The 17,583-nt window shown below is 38.0% G+C and overlaps 1 protein-coding gene across 1 annotated transcript in view; it reads right to left on the reverse strand.

The window, feature by feature from the left end:
- The window catches only part of WNK1 (WNK lysine deficient protein kinase 1), a 134,174-nt gene that overhangs the window by 51,820 nt on the left and 64,771 nt on the right, over positions 1–17,583 (reverse strand). Inside the window, 2 exon segments of the mRNA XM_036866518.1 lie at positions 12,547–12,704; positions 15,044–15,264. Coding sequence (XP_036722413.1) covers positions 12,547–12,704; positions 15,044–15,264 — 379 coding nt within the window.

Raw genomic sequence — 17,583 nt, forward strand, 5'->3', positions numbered from 1 at the left:
TCAGCACTTGCTTCTTAAAAACTTAAGTTTCAAATGTGTTAGGGTAACATTTTCCTTTTCATAAGAGCAAAACTTTTGCTAATCATTCAGAATTGAGAAAAGTCTCCTTCCTCCTCATACAAAATGTTGTGTAACTTAACTAAACTACAAAACTAGATTATTTTAAAAAGCATTCTGAACTAAACACTCTCAATACTTTAACTGAAACTTTCCACACGTATCATCAAATGGCTACAACATACCTTTTGTATACATTGGAAATTCTTACCCACCTCATTTACACAATCCTTTTGAGGACAGCAGCAGCAATGAGAATTTACGATGACAAACACTGAGCAAAAATCTCTCTTTGTAAAATCCATCAGAAAAGGCAAAATAGACTTGTTACAGTTAGAGGAAAATGAGGGGGGAAATATATAAGATGTAAATTAACAGAGTAACTTAGCCCACAGCATAAGCAAGGCAGACATCAAAATCAGGCTGAAGTTTAGCTTCTTGTTTAACACTAGCCATGCTTCCCCAACTCTCAGACATAAGTTTGCTCTGAGCCAACAATCTACTTATTCTAGATCGGCCCTTTAAACAAAACTACATGCCAAAGAGCAGGGAAACTTAGTCTGTTACTCCTCCCTCCTGCTTCTCCTCCAACAGCAGCAGATCCCTAAACAAGCAAAATAAGATTTTCTTACTTGCTTGAAGCTCCACCCATTATGTCCACAGGTTCTGCCTCCTTGACATCAAAACCTACACCAGAAATCTGTTTATCTAAACACTCCCTTCCCCTTAATCATGTTGAAACTATGCTTTAAAAGAAAATGGAGAACGAATTCAATAACCAAAATGTAAACTAAGAATATATAGCCAAAACAACACTGGACAAGGAAATCCCAATACTGGGAATAAGTTCCTAGTTCAACCTCTCATGCACCAAGTTTGTGTGACCTGGGCCATATTCCTTAAACTCACTTGAAAAGTAAGCATAATAGTTCTTGTTAACCTAATTTAAAAAGTGGTGACATTAAGGTAAACTGCCTTACCACTGTCTCATGGTACATTAAAAAAAAATTAAATAGCTGTGAACAGCTTATCACCCAGAAGTGATAAGAATTTATCCTTCTCCGTTCCCCCCTATTATTAAAAGCCTCAATATGAAGATCTACCTAAAGACATTTCTATTTGCCAGGAAGATCTCATGGACCCAAATGACTACTACTTTGATTTTAGTGATTAAGGAAAGGTGTTTCTTCATGCCATTAACAAAGATGGTAGAAAAAGCACTGTTCATTGCAATATTATAATGGCTAACATAACAAAGTGCTATCCCTTGTAATTTGGTAAGCCTGAATCCCTATCAAGACAGTGGGTACTAAGGCTTTAATTACTCAGTAACAGGAGGATAAGGGCTTAGAAGTTATTTGGTAGGATTATTTCTACTCTAAAGGCTAGAAATGACTATTATTTCTAACAAGCTATCTCAAAGTAGTTGCCACAGATCTCTTGCTCAACACAATTTGTCACTACAAAGTACACTAAGTAGGCAGTGTAGGATGCCAGCTATTGCTCATAAATACAGCAATGCGGTCCACCAATGCCTCTGACTTAGGTGTCTGACCAAAGCTGCTTAGGACTATGCTAAGCTAAATGAAAACGGAAGAGCCAGAAAACCGGCACCACGCTCCCTGCTTCAGAGGTTCATCAGACATAAACACGTGAGTAGGTTTTTAAACTTTACTGTGCAACAAACAAAACCAAAAATGAGGTAGCTTTTTTGGACAATGGTATAATGCAGGCACAAATATCTAGATCTATGAAGACGAGCCTTTTTTTATATATCAAAATAAAAGTTTTCAATATATACAATAAAAATACCATTCACATACATGTAACAGTTTATATGTCTAAACTCTACTGCTTCCTTCTCTTCAAGTCAGTGCCTTTCTCTGGATTTCCTCCATTTCTTTCAATGGTATCATTATTTCCAGAATAGAAACCTTAGTCTTCTTGGATGCTTCTTCTCCCACAATATTTAAGTACTATTATTCTCTAGGAGCTCTTTAAACAATGAGAAATGTTTAAAACAGCGCATATATAGTTCTCCTGCTAGTACTCCTACTGCCCCTCCAAGAGCCAAAGATCTCTGGTTGGACAAAATGAGATTTTTACTAGCTTGTTACTTCTCAAAATCACTGCTTCTTCTGCATAACAATTGTGACCACCAAAATCCAGATTATCAGCATCTCACCTCTTTAAACTTAGACCAATTTAAGATGGGTCTCACTGTCTCTGTTCTCTCCAATTGGCAGTTTACATTGTGGCCAGCTCTCAATCATCTGGCTTCATCTAATCATCTGACATTTAACCATTTCCAATCATCTGACAGCATTTAACTCACAACACATTACTCAAACATGGTTAACAGTTCTCCACACCTACGAGATGACCACAGGATCACAGATCTAGAAAGAATCTGAGTTAGAGTCCCAACTTTTCAAATGAGAAAACTGCAGATAAAAGAGATTAATGCCATGTCAAAGATGGAATTAATTCATTAATTCACCGGCATCTATGAGGTGCCATGTCCAGTCTAGTCTAGTATGTATAAGACACCTACTAGATATACTGCATTACCTTCAGCACCTAGAATACACCAAATAGAGCCTATATTCTAGTGGGTAAGGGCCTAGTCAATGGCAAAGCAAAAACTAGAATCCAGATTCAACAATGTCTAGTTCAGTGTTACTTCTAGCCCACATTATAGTGCTTTTAATTTCCTTAATCTGGGGTGAAAAGCCCTCACAAGTCAACTTCTACCTACTTCTCTACTCCGACCTCCTCCCAGATAAGTCCAGCCAAATTAGTTACTTTTTCACTGAATACTTAATGCACATTTTCACAAGAATATTCTTTCTACTGCCCCCTTTTTCAGTCAACTGAGTCCTACCCTTCTTTCAAGGTATACCTCAAATCACACATAGAGAGAAGGCGGCAACTACAAAGTATTTGTATGAATCTTCTGGCATATAAATTATTTACAAGATACCAAGAAACTCAATACTATTATAATTTACTTAAACACAGTAGAAACCATCTCTCTATATCCTATCAGTTTTTATTCTGTAGTCTAATGCTGTGTGAATTATAGATCAACATTCAGTTGGGATAAGTAAAACTAGCTTTTCTGAGAAATTCTGAAATAGGGATTTCACAATTGTTTTTTTTTTTTAATTTTTTTTTTTTTTAAACTTTGGGTTTATTTATTTATTTATTTTTATGGCTGTGTTGGGTCTCCGTTTCTGTGTGAGGGCTTTCTCTAGTTGTGGCAAGTGGGGGCCACTCTTCATCGCAGTGCGCGGGCCCCTCATTATCGCGGCCTCTCTTGTTGCGGAGCACAGGCTCCAGACGCGCAGGCTCAGTAATTGTGGCTCACGGGCCCAGTTGCTCCGCGGCACGTGGGATCCTCCCAGACCAGGGCTCGAACCCGTATTCTCTGCACTGGCAGGCAGACTCTCAACCACTGTGCCACCAGGGAAGCCCCACAATTGTTCTTTAGCACCTAAAATGTTGGGAATGATACCCAACTATATGGTTTAAGATTAATGGTCTGATTAAGACCCTTTAATATTAATCAAATCACAGGACAGCAATAGAATGACTTTGAAAATCATGCAAAATGTTCCTAAAATACACCCTATGATACACCAAGTTTTCTCTTATGTGTATAATTTAAATTTATTGGATGGAAATAGGAATAAAATTTATAAAGGAATCATTTCAGCTAATTCCAGTGGATTCAGATCTCTGGGATATCAAACACACACAAAAAAATCCAACTGCTAAAGAAAAAAATACAAAGTTTTTCCCAACTTTTCAAACCCTATCTATAATCAGGAATCAGCTTCACTTGTTTCTGTAAAAAAGTAGGGTGAAATGCAATCTGTTATATAAAAGCCGAAAGGAATTTCACCCCAACTGCTTTGATTCTGTTTTTCCCAGACAGAATGTTCAAACCCTGCAATCCAAAGGCTAATGGAATCAGTGACAAAGTCAAATTACACAAACAAAGTAATTAAAAATCCCCATTATTTCTAACTTGGTTGTTATGAGGCTGGATTCAGCCAGATTCTTACTGGTATGAACCATTAGTTTACAGGAATTTGAACATACCTTATGATCCCATTGGAAAACAAGCCTCTTCAAACCTCCCTACCAAATCCAGCTAGCTCTATCCAAGGAAATTAGTTGACCTCATGATTCCCCAAGGCTCATTACTCTCTGGATACATGAAAGCTTGTGTACTGCTTCAATCTCAAATGCACTGTCCTCCATATAAAAAACTGATGCCACTGCTTACCGTAGTTTCTATTCTTTTAATAGCAGACAAAAATTGTGCTAAGTACATTACTACTCTTATTTGGATCTTTTCATTGCCAATGGTAGAAAACTTCAAGATAAGTTTTTCTCTTTTGAACAGGGATCATGAACCCTGTTAAACAGGGGCTCAAACTTGTGATACCAATCTTAGACTTATGCTACCCATGTACCCTAAATTTTTTTTCCCTTGAAATCTAGAGAAAAAAGTTTAGAAAACAGAAACAGGAAAAGGAAAACATTTTAAGGTTTGTATTAGTGTTACGTTAGAGATGCTTGATTTCTGACCCTACTATTAGTATTTCTCCTTCATGTCCTTGGGCAAAATGCTTAACCTCTGAATCTATCTTCTCACCTGTAAAATGAAGGTATTATCTACTTATCAGAATACAAAAGATTAAAATAAGATAGTATATGTAAAGCACTTTGCAAGGTGATTGGCAAGAAGCAAGATGATAAATAAATGTGAGCTCATTTTCACTCATTTAAAACTTGGCTTTATTTTAAGTTCATTAAACACATTTTAAACACTGCTATTTGTTGAATGTTGCTAGGTAAAAGAATAGAACAAGAGACAACTTATTTCACTACTAAGCATGTCATAATGATGTTAATGGTAATAATGGCAATACCTATAAGTACTGACTGCTAACTGATTTAGGCACTTTTCTCATTTAATCCTCATTACCAGCTTAGGCTCAGAGAAGTTAATTAACTTGCCCAAGGTATCAGCTAGGAAATGACATTGCTGGGATCTGAACTCAAGCAGACCCAACTCCAGAGCCCATTTCCTCCACAGGCAACATTGTGTTTCACTCCTTATAGTTCTGTATTCATGTATTCATCTCGCAAACACTGACTGAGTGCCTATTACCTGCCAGGCTCTAAGCACTAGGAAAACAGCCAAGAACAACTCAAATAAAACCTCCAACCCATAGAATTTATATTCTAATTGGGGCTTTAGATAAACACTGTAAGGTTGTGATAAAAGCCATGAAGAAAAATAAAACCATAGGGGATAGAAGTAAAGTGTGTGCACACGTAAGACTGTTTTAGATGGATGGGCAGGAAAGGCCTCTCCGAGACCTGAATGAAATGCATGTGCAGAACAATGACACACAACAGTTCTTTATCAGTGCACCACAGAATATAGTTATTAAACTGGTAAATTACACATTTACCCCTTCACATTGGCACTTACACAGACAGGTTTAAATGCCCTCAGGTCACAGACTGACACTATACTAGACATTTATGAATTCAGTACAGAATTTTGACATGAGCAGGGGACCTGGAATCAGAATAACAGAATAACTCTTATTTTCTAGATATGTAATCATGGGCTAGCCATCCTGGGCTTCAGACTTTTTATTTTAAAGTATAGACAACAGTTCTAGTAAACCACCCCCAATGAGGGTTGTTGGAAGAATTAAATTACATAATATATGCAAAGTGTTTAATGCAATGTCTGAGACATAGGATGTATATGTGTTAATATTTACACTGCTATCATCTGCTATTTACATGGCAGTTGTACCACTGCAAGGCCAGACATGTAGCAGTGAACTGGTCTACAGAGGAAAAAAAAACCCTGTTCTTGGGCTTCCCTGGTGGCGCAGTGGTTGATAATCTGCCTGCCGGTGCGGAGGACACGGGTTTGGGCCCTGGCTGGGAGGATCCCACATGCCGCGGAGCAGCTGGGCCCGTGAGCCACAACTGCTGAGCCTGCGCGTCTGGAGCCTGTGCTCAGCAACAACAGAGGCCGCAATAGTGAGAGGCCCACGCACCGCGATGAGGAGTGGCCCCCGCTTGCCGCAACTAGAGAAAGCCCTCGCACAGAGATGAAGACCCAACACAGCAAAAATAAATAAATAAATAAATTTATTAAAAAAAAAAAACCCTGTCCTTGAGAGGCTCAGTTCTCATGGGGGGGGGGGACAACAGTTAATATCAATATAATTATCATTATAGTATATTAATAAGACAGGTTGAGTATGATGGAAACACTGAAGGGGCAACAATATTGGCATGACTTTCTTCAAGAATCCTAGGACTTCCCTGGTGGCACAGTGGTTAAGAATCCACCTGCCAATGCAGGGGACACGGATTTGATCCCTGGTCCAGGAAGATCCCACATGACGCGGAGCAACTAAGCCCATGTGCCACGGCTCCTGAACCTGTGCACCACAACTACTGAAGCCCACGCTCCCTAGAGCCTGCGCGCTGCAACTACTAAAGCCCATGCTCTGCAATAAGAGAAGCCACCACAATGAGAAGCCCGCACACCGCAGCGAAGAGTAACCCCTGCTCGCCACAACTAGAGAAAGCCCATGTGCAGCAACGAAGACCCAACGCAGCCAAAAAAAATAAAAATAAAAAAAAGAACCCTAGAAATATTTCTGGTAAAGAGCTCCAGATGACTGGGGCTACTGGCTCATTCCTTCATACAGCTCTGCCTTAGCATCCCTGACACAGGCCAATAAAGCTCTCATTTTAAACCAACTTTCTCAGGAATACTGTCTCTGACTATCTCAATGAGATCAAAACCCCGTACCTCATTATGTCTATAAAATCCATGTGCTTTATTATATTTACTACTTCAATGTTTACCTTCCCTACAAGAAGGTGAAAGAACATTGAAGCATGTATCTTGTTCACTGCTGTATCCTCAACCTGGCACACAGAAGACACCTAACTAATGGCTGTTAAATAAGTGAATAATCGTTAAAATAAATTGAAAAGAAACTGAGAACTAGAGTTTATGGTTCAACTGACTAGAGTTCTGTGATCTTCAAACCTAAAAAAGTAATCCTGAGCTGTTAAACACTCTTCTTTGTATCCCATTTCTAAGATAGTGCCAAACCCATAGGAGGCCTTGTGAGTTCAGGAGGGGGCAGTTCACTGACTACTATTGGTAAACAGGGGGTGCGTAGTAGATCTGGGATGGAAACCAGGAATCTGGAGTGGCAGGGGGCAGTTTGCATTAGGGAGTTTGATGATCTCTTGATGGATAACCAAACATGTTTCCTTAATAAATGTGCAAGCGTTAGGCAGACTAATGCTGACATATCCTTTAAAAAATTAGTTAAATTTACACCCAAAGCAAACTTAAGGGAAAGTACAATACTTCAAGGTGTATTTCAATAGAGTCACCACTATTGCTTATACAATCATATAAACCATTGTATAATCAAGGTAAACTCCCCACACATTTATCTCAGCACCCAAAACATGAGAAAAACTTTAGAAAATTAAAAAAGGACATAGCCCTTTTTATTCTTCATTGGAAGCCAGAAGATGGGAATGGAGGTTAGTGAAACCAAGACAGAGTTTCCCAGATAAGAAATATAATAACTGAAGTACAGAATAACAGACTGTAGATAATACAGAGCTCAGTTTTCACAGCTGAGAGGAAAAACAAAGAACAAGTAAATGCCTGCAGTATCCTCAGAGACCAAGGGTTCCAAAAGTTCCAACTGACTTATTAACTCCTCAAGCTTTTTATTCCAGCTTTTCCACGGCTTGGCTTGACTTACTATTTTGCGTTTTTAAAAAGCAACTCCTGAATAGGCAGAAAAAAATGCAATTAAATAAGGTTAGATTTCTAAGTCAACTTGGTTACTTATAATGCTAGTAAAAAGGTTCCATGAACAATGGAACAAAAATTTATTCAAATAATGCTTGATACTACAATATTTAGTCTAATTTTTTTTTTTTTAATTTAACCAAAAATAAGGTATACAGAACTGGAAGGGACCTGAGGTGATCACTGTTGTAGCTCACACTTCTTAAACTTTAATGTATACACAAATCATCTTTGGATCTTGTAAAATGCTGGTTTTGACTCAATCCGTCTGGGACGGGGCCAAAATTTTACATTTTTATAATAACAAGTGTCCTAGGATGCCAATTCTGCTGGTTGTGGGGACTGCACTTTGCACAGCAAAGATCTCAATAGTGATTTGAGAATTGATGGAAGAGCATGTAAATAGATGACTTTTTCAAATGCCTTTCTAGTCCTGGAATTTTGACTCTATTAAAGTTACTGTTTTCTGCTCTAGTTGTACCAAATAGCTTTTCCCACTCTACAAAAATATATTGTATATGTACATATATAAAGTGTATCAGTTTCTACTTGCTACTATTCAATTCCACGTTAGTAGGATAATTTAAGTATTTCTAAGGTGACCTTATTTTGCAGGGTAAACTCAACTGTCCCAAACTGACATAGTGTCTAACTTGACTATATCTGGGATTCCTTTAATTGAATCATTTATTCTTCAAAATATCACTGAGTGCCTACAATGTACCATATGCTATGCTACAAACACAAAACTATAAACAAAGATTTAATAAATTGGGCTCTAGGACAACACCTTTTAAAACACTGTATATTTCATCCTTCCTGTTCCCAATTCCTCTCCCGAGGTGAGGGTGGCTATAGGGTCAAACAGTTTAAACAATGAGAAAAGGAGGAAGAAACTACAGAAATAGAAGGAAATAAAACCTGTTGAACATTAAAAATGTGATACATTCATACAATGCAATATTATTCAGCTACAAAAAGGACTGAAGTACTGGTTCATGCTAAAACATGGATAAACCTTAAAAATGTTACGCTAAATCAAAGCATAACACAAAAACAAAGTGTAACTCAAAAGGCCATATATTTTATGATTCTATTCGTATGAAATGTCCACAACAGGCAAATCAAATCCATAAGGACAGAAAGTAGATTAGTGCTTGCCAGGGGCTGGGTGGAAGAGGAATGCAGAGTGACTGCTAACAGGTGGGGGGTTTCTTTTTTGGGGAGATGGAGTGGCATTAGTGGTGATGATTGCAGAACACTGTAAATACACTAAAACCCACTGATTTTTACACCTTCAAATGATTTAAATGGAGAATTTCATGGTATGTGAACTTTATCTTAAAAAAAAAAACAAACACACAACCCACTGAAAAACTGAAAAAAGGGTAAATACTACACTAAGACTATGGAAACAGTGATATTGGTCTTTCTAGGGTCTATTAAACTAACGCCAAACACTTTTTTCATTTGAGAAGGGGATTTTCTTCTCAACTGAGCTGGAGTTTGCATTTGCAAATAAAGATTCATTTATTGATTAGACAGTGTCTCAAATGCATTATCTTAAAAATCAAATTAATTTGTTTTCTTTACTTTTATCAAATAATTGCTTATATAAACTTTTATCTGATTTTATGGCAGTGCTGTGCCTGACAGTCTGAAGCCAAAGAACATTGCTTTTAGCCCTGAGCCTCTGGTGAGTAGATTTAATCAATAGGGTTTACACTATTTTTCACCTACTCATCCTACACAGTCATTATTTTTAACCAGTTAAACATATTTGGTGGGTAAGGTATAGAACAAGGTAGAATTTAATACAGGTCACCCATAAATTCTGCATTAAAAAAAAAACAGTCCTACCATATAATTTATAACTCTATTTCTTTAAATAGCAGAGTTATTTTTTAGACTTCATTTTAGATAAAGAAACTAAAATTCCATGATCCCTCGAGATATTTTAAGTACCAACCTTTATTTGTTTAGAGAAATAATCAGGAATTGAATTCACAAGATTAATTAGAGACACCTATCACTAGACAACTCGGTAATGCCTAGGCAGTGTCTCTAACAGCAAAGCACTGTCTGATGGTTCATAACAAAATCTACCAAGTTTCAAAGTAGAAATATTGCAAGACCCACAAAGAAGGCTGGTGGTTGAGAGACAGCAGAGAATGTTTAAATATATGGGTATCTGATGGATACTTCATTCTTCTGGTCTATTCACTATCAAAACATTCAGTACTGCTGGAAGGTAAATAAAAGATATTTGTTAATAACTCTTTGTGTTTAAAATCCAGAATGATCACCTCAAGCAGTAGTACTGGGTTTAAGATGCTATTTATTCTTAGGCAATAGAAAGAATAAATATGGCCAGTGAAAAATGGGTGTTACATTAAAACCTCTTATGTTTTCGCCACAGAATTAAAGTGATAGTTCTACTCTTACCAGAGAGAAAAGACTGCCCACAAATTATCAGAGCTAATAATTTAAATAACTACTTGCTCACACTGAGATTCTCCTGCCTACTCCAAGTACAGAGGCTAATAGCATTCTAATAGAACATTATCACCACTTCTGCAGATTAGAAATTATTTACAGAACTCTTCAGAGGAGAATTTTTTAAGAAGTTCTGGTGTCATGTGTTTATTTTGATTTTGTTTTGAATTTTTGAATTTTATTTTATTTATTTTTTTATACAGCAGGTTCTTATTAGTTATCCATTTTATACATATTAGTGTATACATGTCAATCCCAATCTCCCAATTCATCCCACCCCACCCTGCCACTTTCCCCCCTTGGTGTCCATACGTTTGCTCTCTACATCTGTGTCTCTATTTCTGTCCTGCAAACCGGTTCATTTGTACCATTTTTCTAGGTTCCACATATATGTGTTAATATATGATATTTGTTTTTCTCTTTCTGGTGCCATGTGTTTAGAATCAGAGTCAGCAACTTTCTCCGTTAAGAGCCAAACAGTACATAATTTAGGATTTTTGAACCATAGAGTCTGTTGCAATTGCTCAACTCTGCCATTGTAATATGTGAAAACAGACATAGATAATACAGAAACAAATAAGTGGCTGTGTCATTACTTTCTTCATGGTCACTGAAATTTGAATTTCATATAATTTTCATAGGTCATCACATATTATTCTTCTTTTGGTTTCCCTCTCAACCATTTAGGAATGTAAAAAGAATTCTTAGCTCATGGGCTGTACAAAAATGGGTAGGAGGCTGGATTTGGCCCATGGATCATAGTTTGCTAATCCCTGGTTTAGAGTGTGATGGAGTGAAGAAGTTATAGACAGTAAGTTAGTAAATAAATTACACAAACCATTTTACATACAAATTGTAAATTTTATAGTCCTAAAATTTAATGTATTTAACCTCTTAATCAGGTTTAATATTCAGTTTGATCTCCTTAAGAAGATATGTATTTACAAAGGGTATTTTCACATTATTTGTTTTCATAAATATTAGGTGGAAAAGAACACCTTAGCTCAACTGAATTCAAATTCATAAAGAAAATCAATCTCTTGTCCATCCACTTTGGCCATCTCCACTTTAACTCCTTATTTCAGTCTATCGGTTATTCCTTCAGATTAGTGCAACAGCCACTTAACTGGGTTTTCAGCTTTCAGTGTTTCCTCATAAATCCATCCTCCACTCTGCAGCCAGAATAATCTTTTAAAAATTTAAGTCTGATCTTATGACACCTACCAAGTCTTTTTTTTTTTGGGCTGCACCTCGTGGCCTGTGGGATCTTAGCTCCCCGACCAGGGATTGAACTCAGGCCCTTGGCAGTGAAGGCACGGAGTCCTAACCACTGGACCGCCAGGGAATTCCCACGACACCTACCAAGTCTTATAGTGGCTGCAATCGTTCCCCCAGTGCTCAAGTATAGTCTAAACTTTCACTTTCCTCCCTTATCCCTTGTCTCTTCTTTTTCCTATTTTCAAACTGTAGACATACAAAGATTTTTCACATGCAACTCTTAGTCTTTCCCTATTTATTTAACATAATTTTCCTAACCTGTCCAAACTCAATTAGGCACTACTTCTACGTGCTTCTGTTACGTACCTATCCCTAGAATAACTGCTTTTATACCCTATGGTAACTGTCTGGTTTACTTGTTTGTTCTCCTTCGCCTAGTAATAAGTTCTTGAGAGACAGGTTTGTGTTTTACTTAACTATAATATTCAATACCTAGGATCTAGAAAGAAGTCTGGAACATAATAGAGACTTAAATATTTGTTGGATGAAGCCATGAACTGTTACGGGTTGAACTGCGTCCCCTGCACGCCCCCCTACAAAAGATATATTAAAATTCTGATCCTCAGTTTCTCAGAATGTGACCTTATTTGGAAATAGGATCACTGCAGGTATAATTAGTTAGAATGAGGTCAACCTGGAGTTGGGTGACCACAACTCAATCTGACCAGTCCTTATAAGAAGAGGAGACACGAGACACAGACAGATGAGGGGTGAACTCCATGTGATGCTTTCTAGTGTTGTTCCCTTTTGCATGGTTTGATGTTATACAGCTTCTTAGATGTGGCCTAAGATCACCAGTCAGTTAGGACAAGACTTACACTGGTCACTCGACGGTAGATCTGCGCAGCATTTTGGCACTCGGAGTAAGGGTATTCAGATGTGGCCATCTCAAGCATGCACATCCCAAAAGCATAAACGTCAACGGATTCATCATATTTCTCCTCATACATCTCAGGGGCCATGAACTCTGGGGTACCTTAAATTAAAAGAATGATTCAGACTCAATGTGAGGAGAAGCTGCAGATGTAATTCATGGGGAGGGGAACAGCAGAGGGGTTGACCTGTGAGAGAGAAGAAAGTGGAAGGGGGGGTAAGAGGTGAGGGAGGAAAAGGAAAGAAAGGTAGGTAGGTGGTGGGGGGAGAGGAAAGAAATCATCTTAGTATGTTCCATCAAATATGTTATAGATCTTACACTACAACTCCTTTATAAAAAACTGGCACAGGATCAAGTGTCTGTTATTTACTGTTTCAAATGGATTAGTGTTACACAATGTCAAAATAGAGCCTTGCACAAAAGATAAACTGATATAACTCATACTGAAAACAAATGGAAGGAAAAGGGAAGAGACTACCAAGGAATAAAGTAGATATAATGGCATCTACCTGTAAGATAGGATGATGGGTTAAAAAAGATCAAAATACTTGTCTGCCCCCTACTGTACGGTAGCTGTAAGGTTAACATTCATATAATAGCTAGTCTCTTGCCATTAACATTCCATCTGATCAGTTCCACTTTTAAGGCGGCTTTTCAGTACAAAAAAACCTGATATTCAATACATTTTCAAAATGATAAAATAAACTGTAATCGTCTATAAAGGTCACTCACCAGAGCCCTTTTCTTCACACGCTTACCACCCCCCTGCAGTACACAAACCTACTGCAGATGTAAGAAGTGTAGTGAGGCACATCCTATAGACACACACAAATAATTCGGTCTGCACTTCAGTTCTCAGACTGAATTATGAGCATAGAGTGTATGATTCCACACACCAGGTTTCCAATGTTTCCAAAGAAATTAAGCCCGAATACCTCAAACTATAGGACATTTCTAAGAACAGGCTTGCACACTATGGTTTAAACAAAAAAGGAAAGAAGAAAAAACCCTCTTGGGACAGAGATTAAGATGCCAAAGACAATCAAAGAACTGTTTCCTATAAGAAGGGCAAAAAGGAAATTCATCTTTAAATAAGTCTTTTCCCAGGAACACTATTTTGTAAGGATGTGCAAATTACTGGTGTTCAATGTTTTTCTTATTAAAGCATAGGATTCTAGCCCACTTAAAAATGAATGGCTGGGGCTTCCCTGGTGGCGCAGTAGTTGACAGTCTGCCTGCCAATGCAGGGGACACGGGTTCGAGCCCTGGTCTGGGAAGATCCCACATCCCCCGGAGCAACTAGGCCCGTGAGCCACAATTACTGAGCCTGCGCGTCTGGAGCCTGTGCTCTGGAACAAGAGACGCCACGATAGTGAGAGGCCCGCGCACCGCGATGAAGAGTGGCCCCCGCTTGCCGCAACTAGAGAAAGCCCTCGCACAGAAACGAAGACCCAACACAGCCAAAAATAAACAAATAAATAAATAAATAATTTTAAAAAAAAATTTAAAAATAAAAAAAAAATTAAAAAAAAAAAAGAATGGCTTTCTTGTTGTTATTGTTGTCACCTTTTGGGAGAGTAGAGTGTTTGTGAAGATTTCAAGTTTTCAAACTGTCATACCCTCTTCAGAAAGTGAAAGCTTATAAAATAATCAGCATTAAATTATTTTCCCAGCTGCAACTCTCTAACATACAGTTAAAGGCTGAAAGGACAGACTTGTTGTGTAGATCAGTGATTCTCAAGAAGGACGATTTGCCCTACAGGGGACATCTCGCAACCTCCAGAGACATTTTTGGTTGTTAACAACTGGGGGGAAGTGGGCAAGGGGCGTGCTACTGGCATCCAGTGAGTAGGACCAGGGGTGCTGCTAAATCATCTTACAGTGAACAGACAGTCCTTACAACGAAGAGCTGTCCGACCCAAAACGTCAATAGTACTGAGGCTGAAAACTGTTTCAGGTATATCTTCTGAAGAGTAGGAGTAAGAAAAAAGTTGATAATGAACTATATTTTTCACATTTTAAAATAAAGTTTTAATAGGCAGATATTTTTGAATATACATATATCCAACAGACTTCTTCAGAAACTAAATTATATATAAATTCAATTTCTTTTATGGGGAAAGTAACATACTTTATCTGTTATATAAATAAGTATATGATACTAAGTATCAATGAAATGACTCAGTAAGGTTAACAATTATTATATAATGTTTTGTCAGCAAAGTTAACCTTACTTCTCTTCATATAACTTTATAAAACAACAATGGTCTTCAAGATGATTCTAGAGGCAAAGAAATAGAGGACTCCACATCACTTCCGGGGTTCAAGCTCTGAATTTCTGAAGGTTTATTTCACATAATAAAAGCTCTGACAAGGTCAGGTTTCTAAATAAAAGGAATGTCAGAAAGCCAGTGAGACTGCAAGGTACACCTGAAACATACCTATCACGCTCTTGGCAAAAGAAGCCCGCTTCAGGGTTGCCAGACCTAGGTCTCCAATCTTGACTGAGCCTGTAGGACCAGTGATAAAGATGTTGTCACACTTAAGATCCCGGTGAATAATAGGTGGAGTTCGAGTATGAAGAAACTGAAGTCCTTTAAGAATCTGACGGCACCAGCTTCTCAGAACTTTGATCTTCATCACCTTAAACCTTTTCAGGTACCTAGAAAAGGCAAGGTACACCAAACAGGTTATCAATGATATGCATTTATTACTTTGAAGAATTCCATTAAATTCTAGCATTATCTGAGATGGGAATATCAAGTTCAGAATATTAAGATTCAGTAAGCTTAGGTTAGTGCTACTTTTAGTAAGGTTAAAGGGGATAGGATAATAAGTAGTTGGCAAGCAAACTCTGATAACAAAGCACAAAAAATAAATTCCTTAAAATTAGATCACTGCTAAAATGATTTAAAAGTTAAGAGGCAGAGTTCGACTTCTGGTAATGGTGAAGCAACTCTTATTGGATGCAGATATAATTATAAACTCTAGTAAATACACACACACACACACACACAACTACTAGAAAGCTCTGGAGGAATCAAAATTAGGCATAAACTGGAAGGGAGTACACACGAGGGAAAAGGGAAAGCACTAGTCTGTGGGGGTCGCTCAAACCTGGACTGAAACCTGGAGCTTTATTGGCTGAGGAATGAATATGAGGATAGAGTTCAAGATTACCGCAGGGTCTAGAACAATGCTACTCAACAGAACTTTCTACGATGACAGTCTGTCCAATACAATATTCACTAGACAAATAAGAATATTCGTATTTAAATGAATTCATTAAAATAAAAAATTTTCATTTCCAGTCGCACTAGTCACATTTCAAGTGCTCAACAACTGCATTGTATCAAGTGGCTACCATTTTGGATGGTGCAGATTACAGAACATTTCCATCACCACGGAAAGTTCTGTTGGACAGCAGAGATCTAGAAAGTAAAGGAGGCAGGGCGGGGGGTTGGAGGGTGGGGTTGGTGTGTAATCCCAGAAAGGAGGTACGGGGGCTTCCCTGGTGGCGCAGTGGTTAAGAATCCGCCTGCCAATGCAGGGGACACAGTTCGAGCCCTGGTCCGGGAAGATCCCACATGACGCGAGCAACTAAGCCCGTGAGCCACAACTACTGAGCCTGTGCTCTAGAGCCCGCGAGCCACAACTACTGAGCCCACGCACCGTAACTACTGAAGCCCGAGCGTCTAGAGCTGGTCTGGTGCTCTGCAACAAGAGAAGCCACCGCAATGAGAAGCCCGCGCACCGCAACAAAGAGTAGCCCCCGCTCGCCGCAACTAGAGAAAGCCCGTGTACAGCAATGAAGACCCAACGCAGCCAAAAGATAAAATTTTTTTAAAAAAAGGAGGTATAGAAGGGGAGCTCCAAATTCTGCATATTCACTCTGCCTAAATCTCTGGCTGACCTCTGAAATATGTGTATGTGTAGCAGAGTCCAAGCAGCCCAGCTAATGCTAAAAGAACAGGACAGAGATTTCTGATGAACTGAGTTCAGATGCTATTTTATCTGGAAATATTCAGGGAAAAAATGAAGAGCACTGATGGTACATATAAAAGACTACATTTTCCTATTACTATCTTTATGTTACATATGACTACTTAAAGGAAAATTTATAACACTGTATTACAGGATCTATACAATAAATGTAACGTATGAAAATTATACCATAAAGTGTAAGTACTAGAAATACATGGGCCTATATTTTTGCAAGTTTCCTTTATTTTACATGAAATTGTACAGTATCAACCCTAAGCATGTTGTGAAAGTTAAAGATATAAATGCAGTATCTAAAGCAACCACTAAAAAAGATATATCAAATGCGCGCGTGCGCACACACACACACACACACACGGAGTTTAACCAAAAGGCTAATACAGAAACTAATATGAAATCTTAAAAATAAATTAAAAAATGAAATTCTGCTTCACTTGGGTAGGATATGAGGTAATTAAAGAAAACTAATGGTGAAAGTTGGTTTTATGGTTTAAAAAATATATATAAAAACAGAGTTACTTCTGGAGGGTGAGGAAAGGGCTGCCTGGAAAGGGCTACCTAGGAAGAGGTTTAAGGGCATGTATTGAGATGATGGAAATGTTCTATATCTTAACGGTTTCGATTACATGAGTGAGGTATCACATTAATAGGACAAAGGGGAAAACAACATGATCATTTCAATTCGTGCAGAAAAGGCATCAGACAAAATCCAACACCTTTCCATGATAAAAAAAAAAAAATAATCAAACTAAGAATAGCAGAGAATATATTCAACATGATAAAGAGCATTTATGAAAAACCCACAGCTATACTACAGTGATGAAACACTGAAAGCTTTCCCATTAAGACTGGGAATAAGACAAGAATAACCACGGCTCTTCAGTGTTGTACTAGAAACTCTAGCCAGATTAATTAGGCAAAAAAAAGAAAGGTACCCATATTGGAAAGGAGGAAGTAAAACTCCCTCTATTTGCAGATA

This window comes from Balaenoptera musculus, chromosome 10, assembly GCF_009873245.2.
Source record: "Balaenoptera musculus isolate JJ_BM4_2016_0621 chromosome 10, mBalMus1.pri.v3, whole genome shotgun sequence".
In the NCBI taxonomy this organism is placed as follows: Eukaryota; Metazoa; Chordata; class Mammalia; order Artiodactyla; family Balaenopteridae; genus Balaenoptera; species Balaenoptera musculus.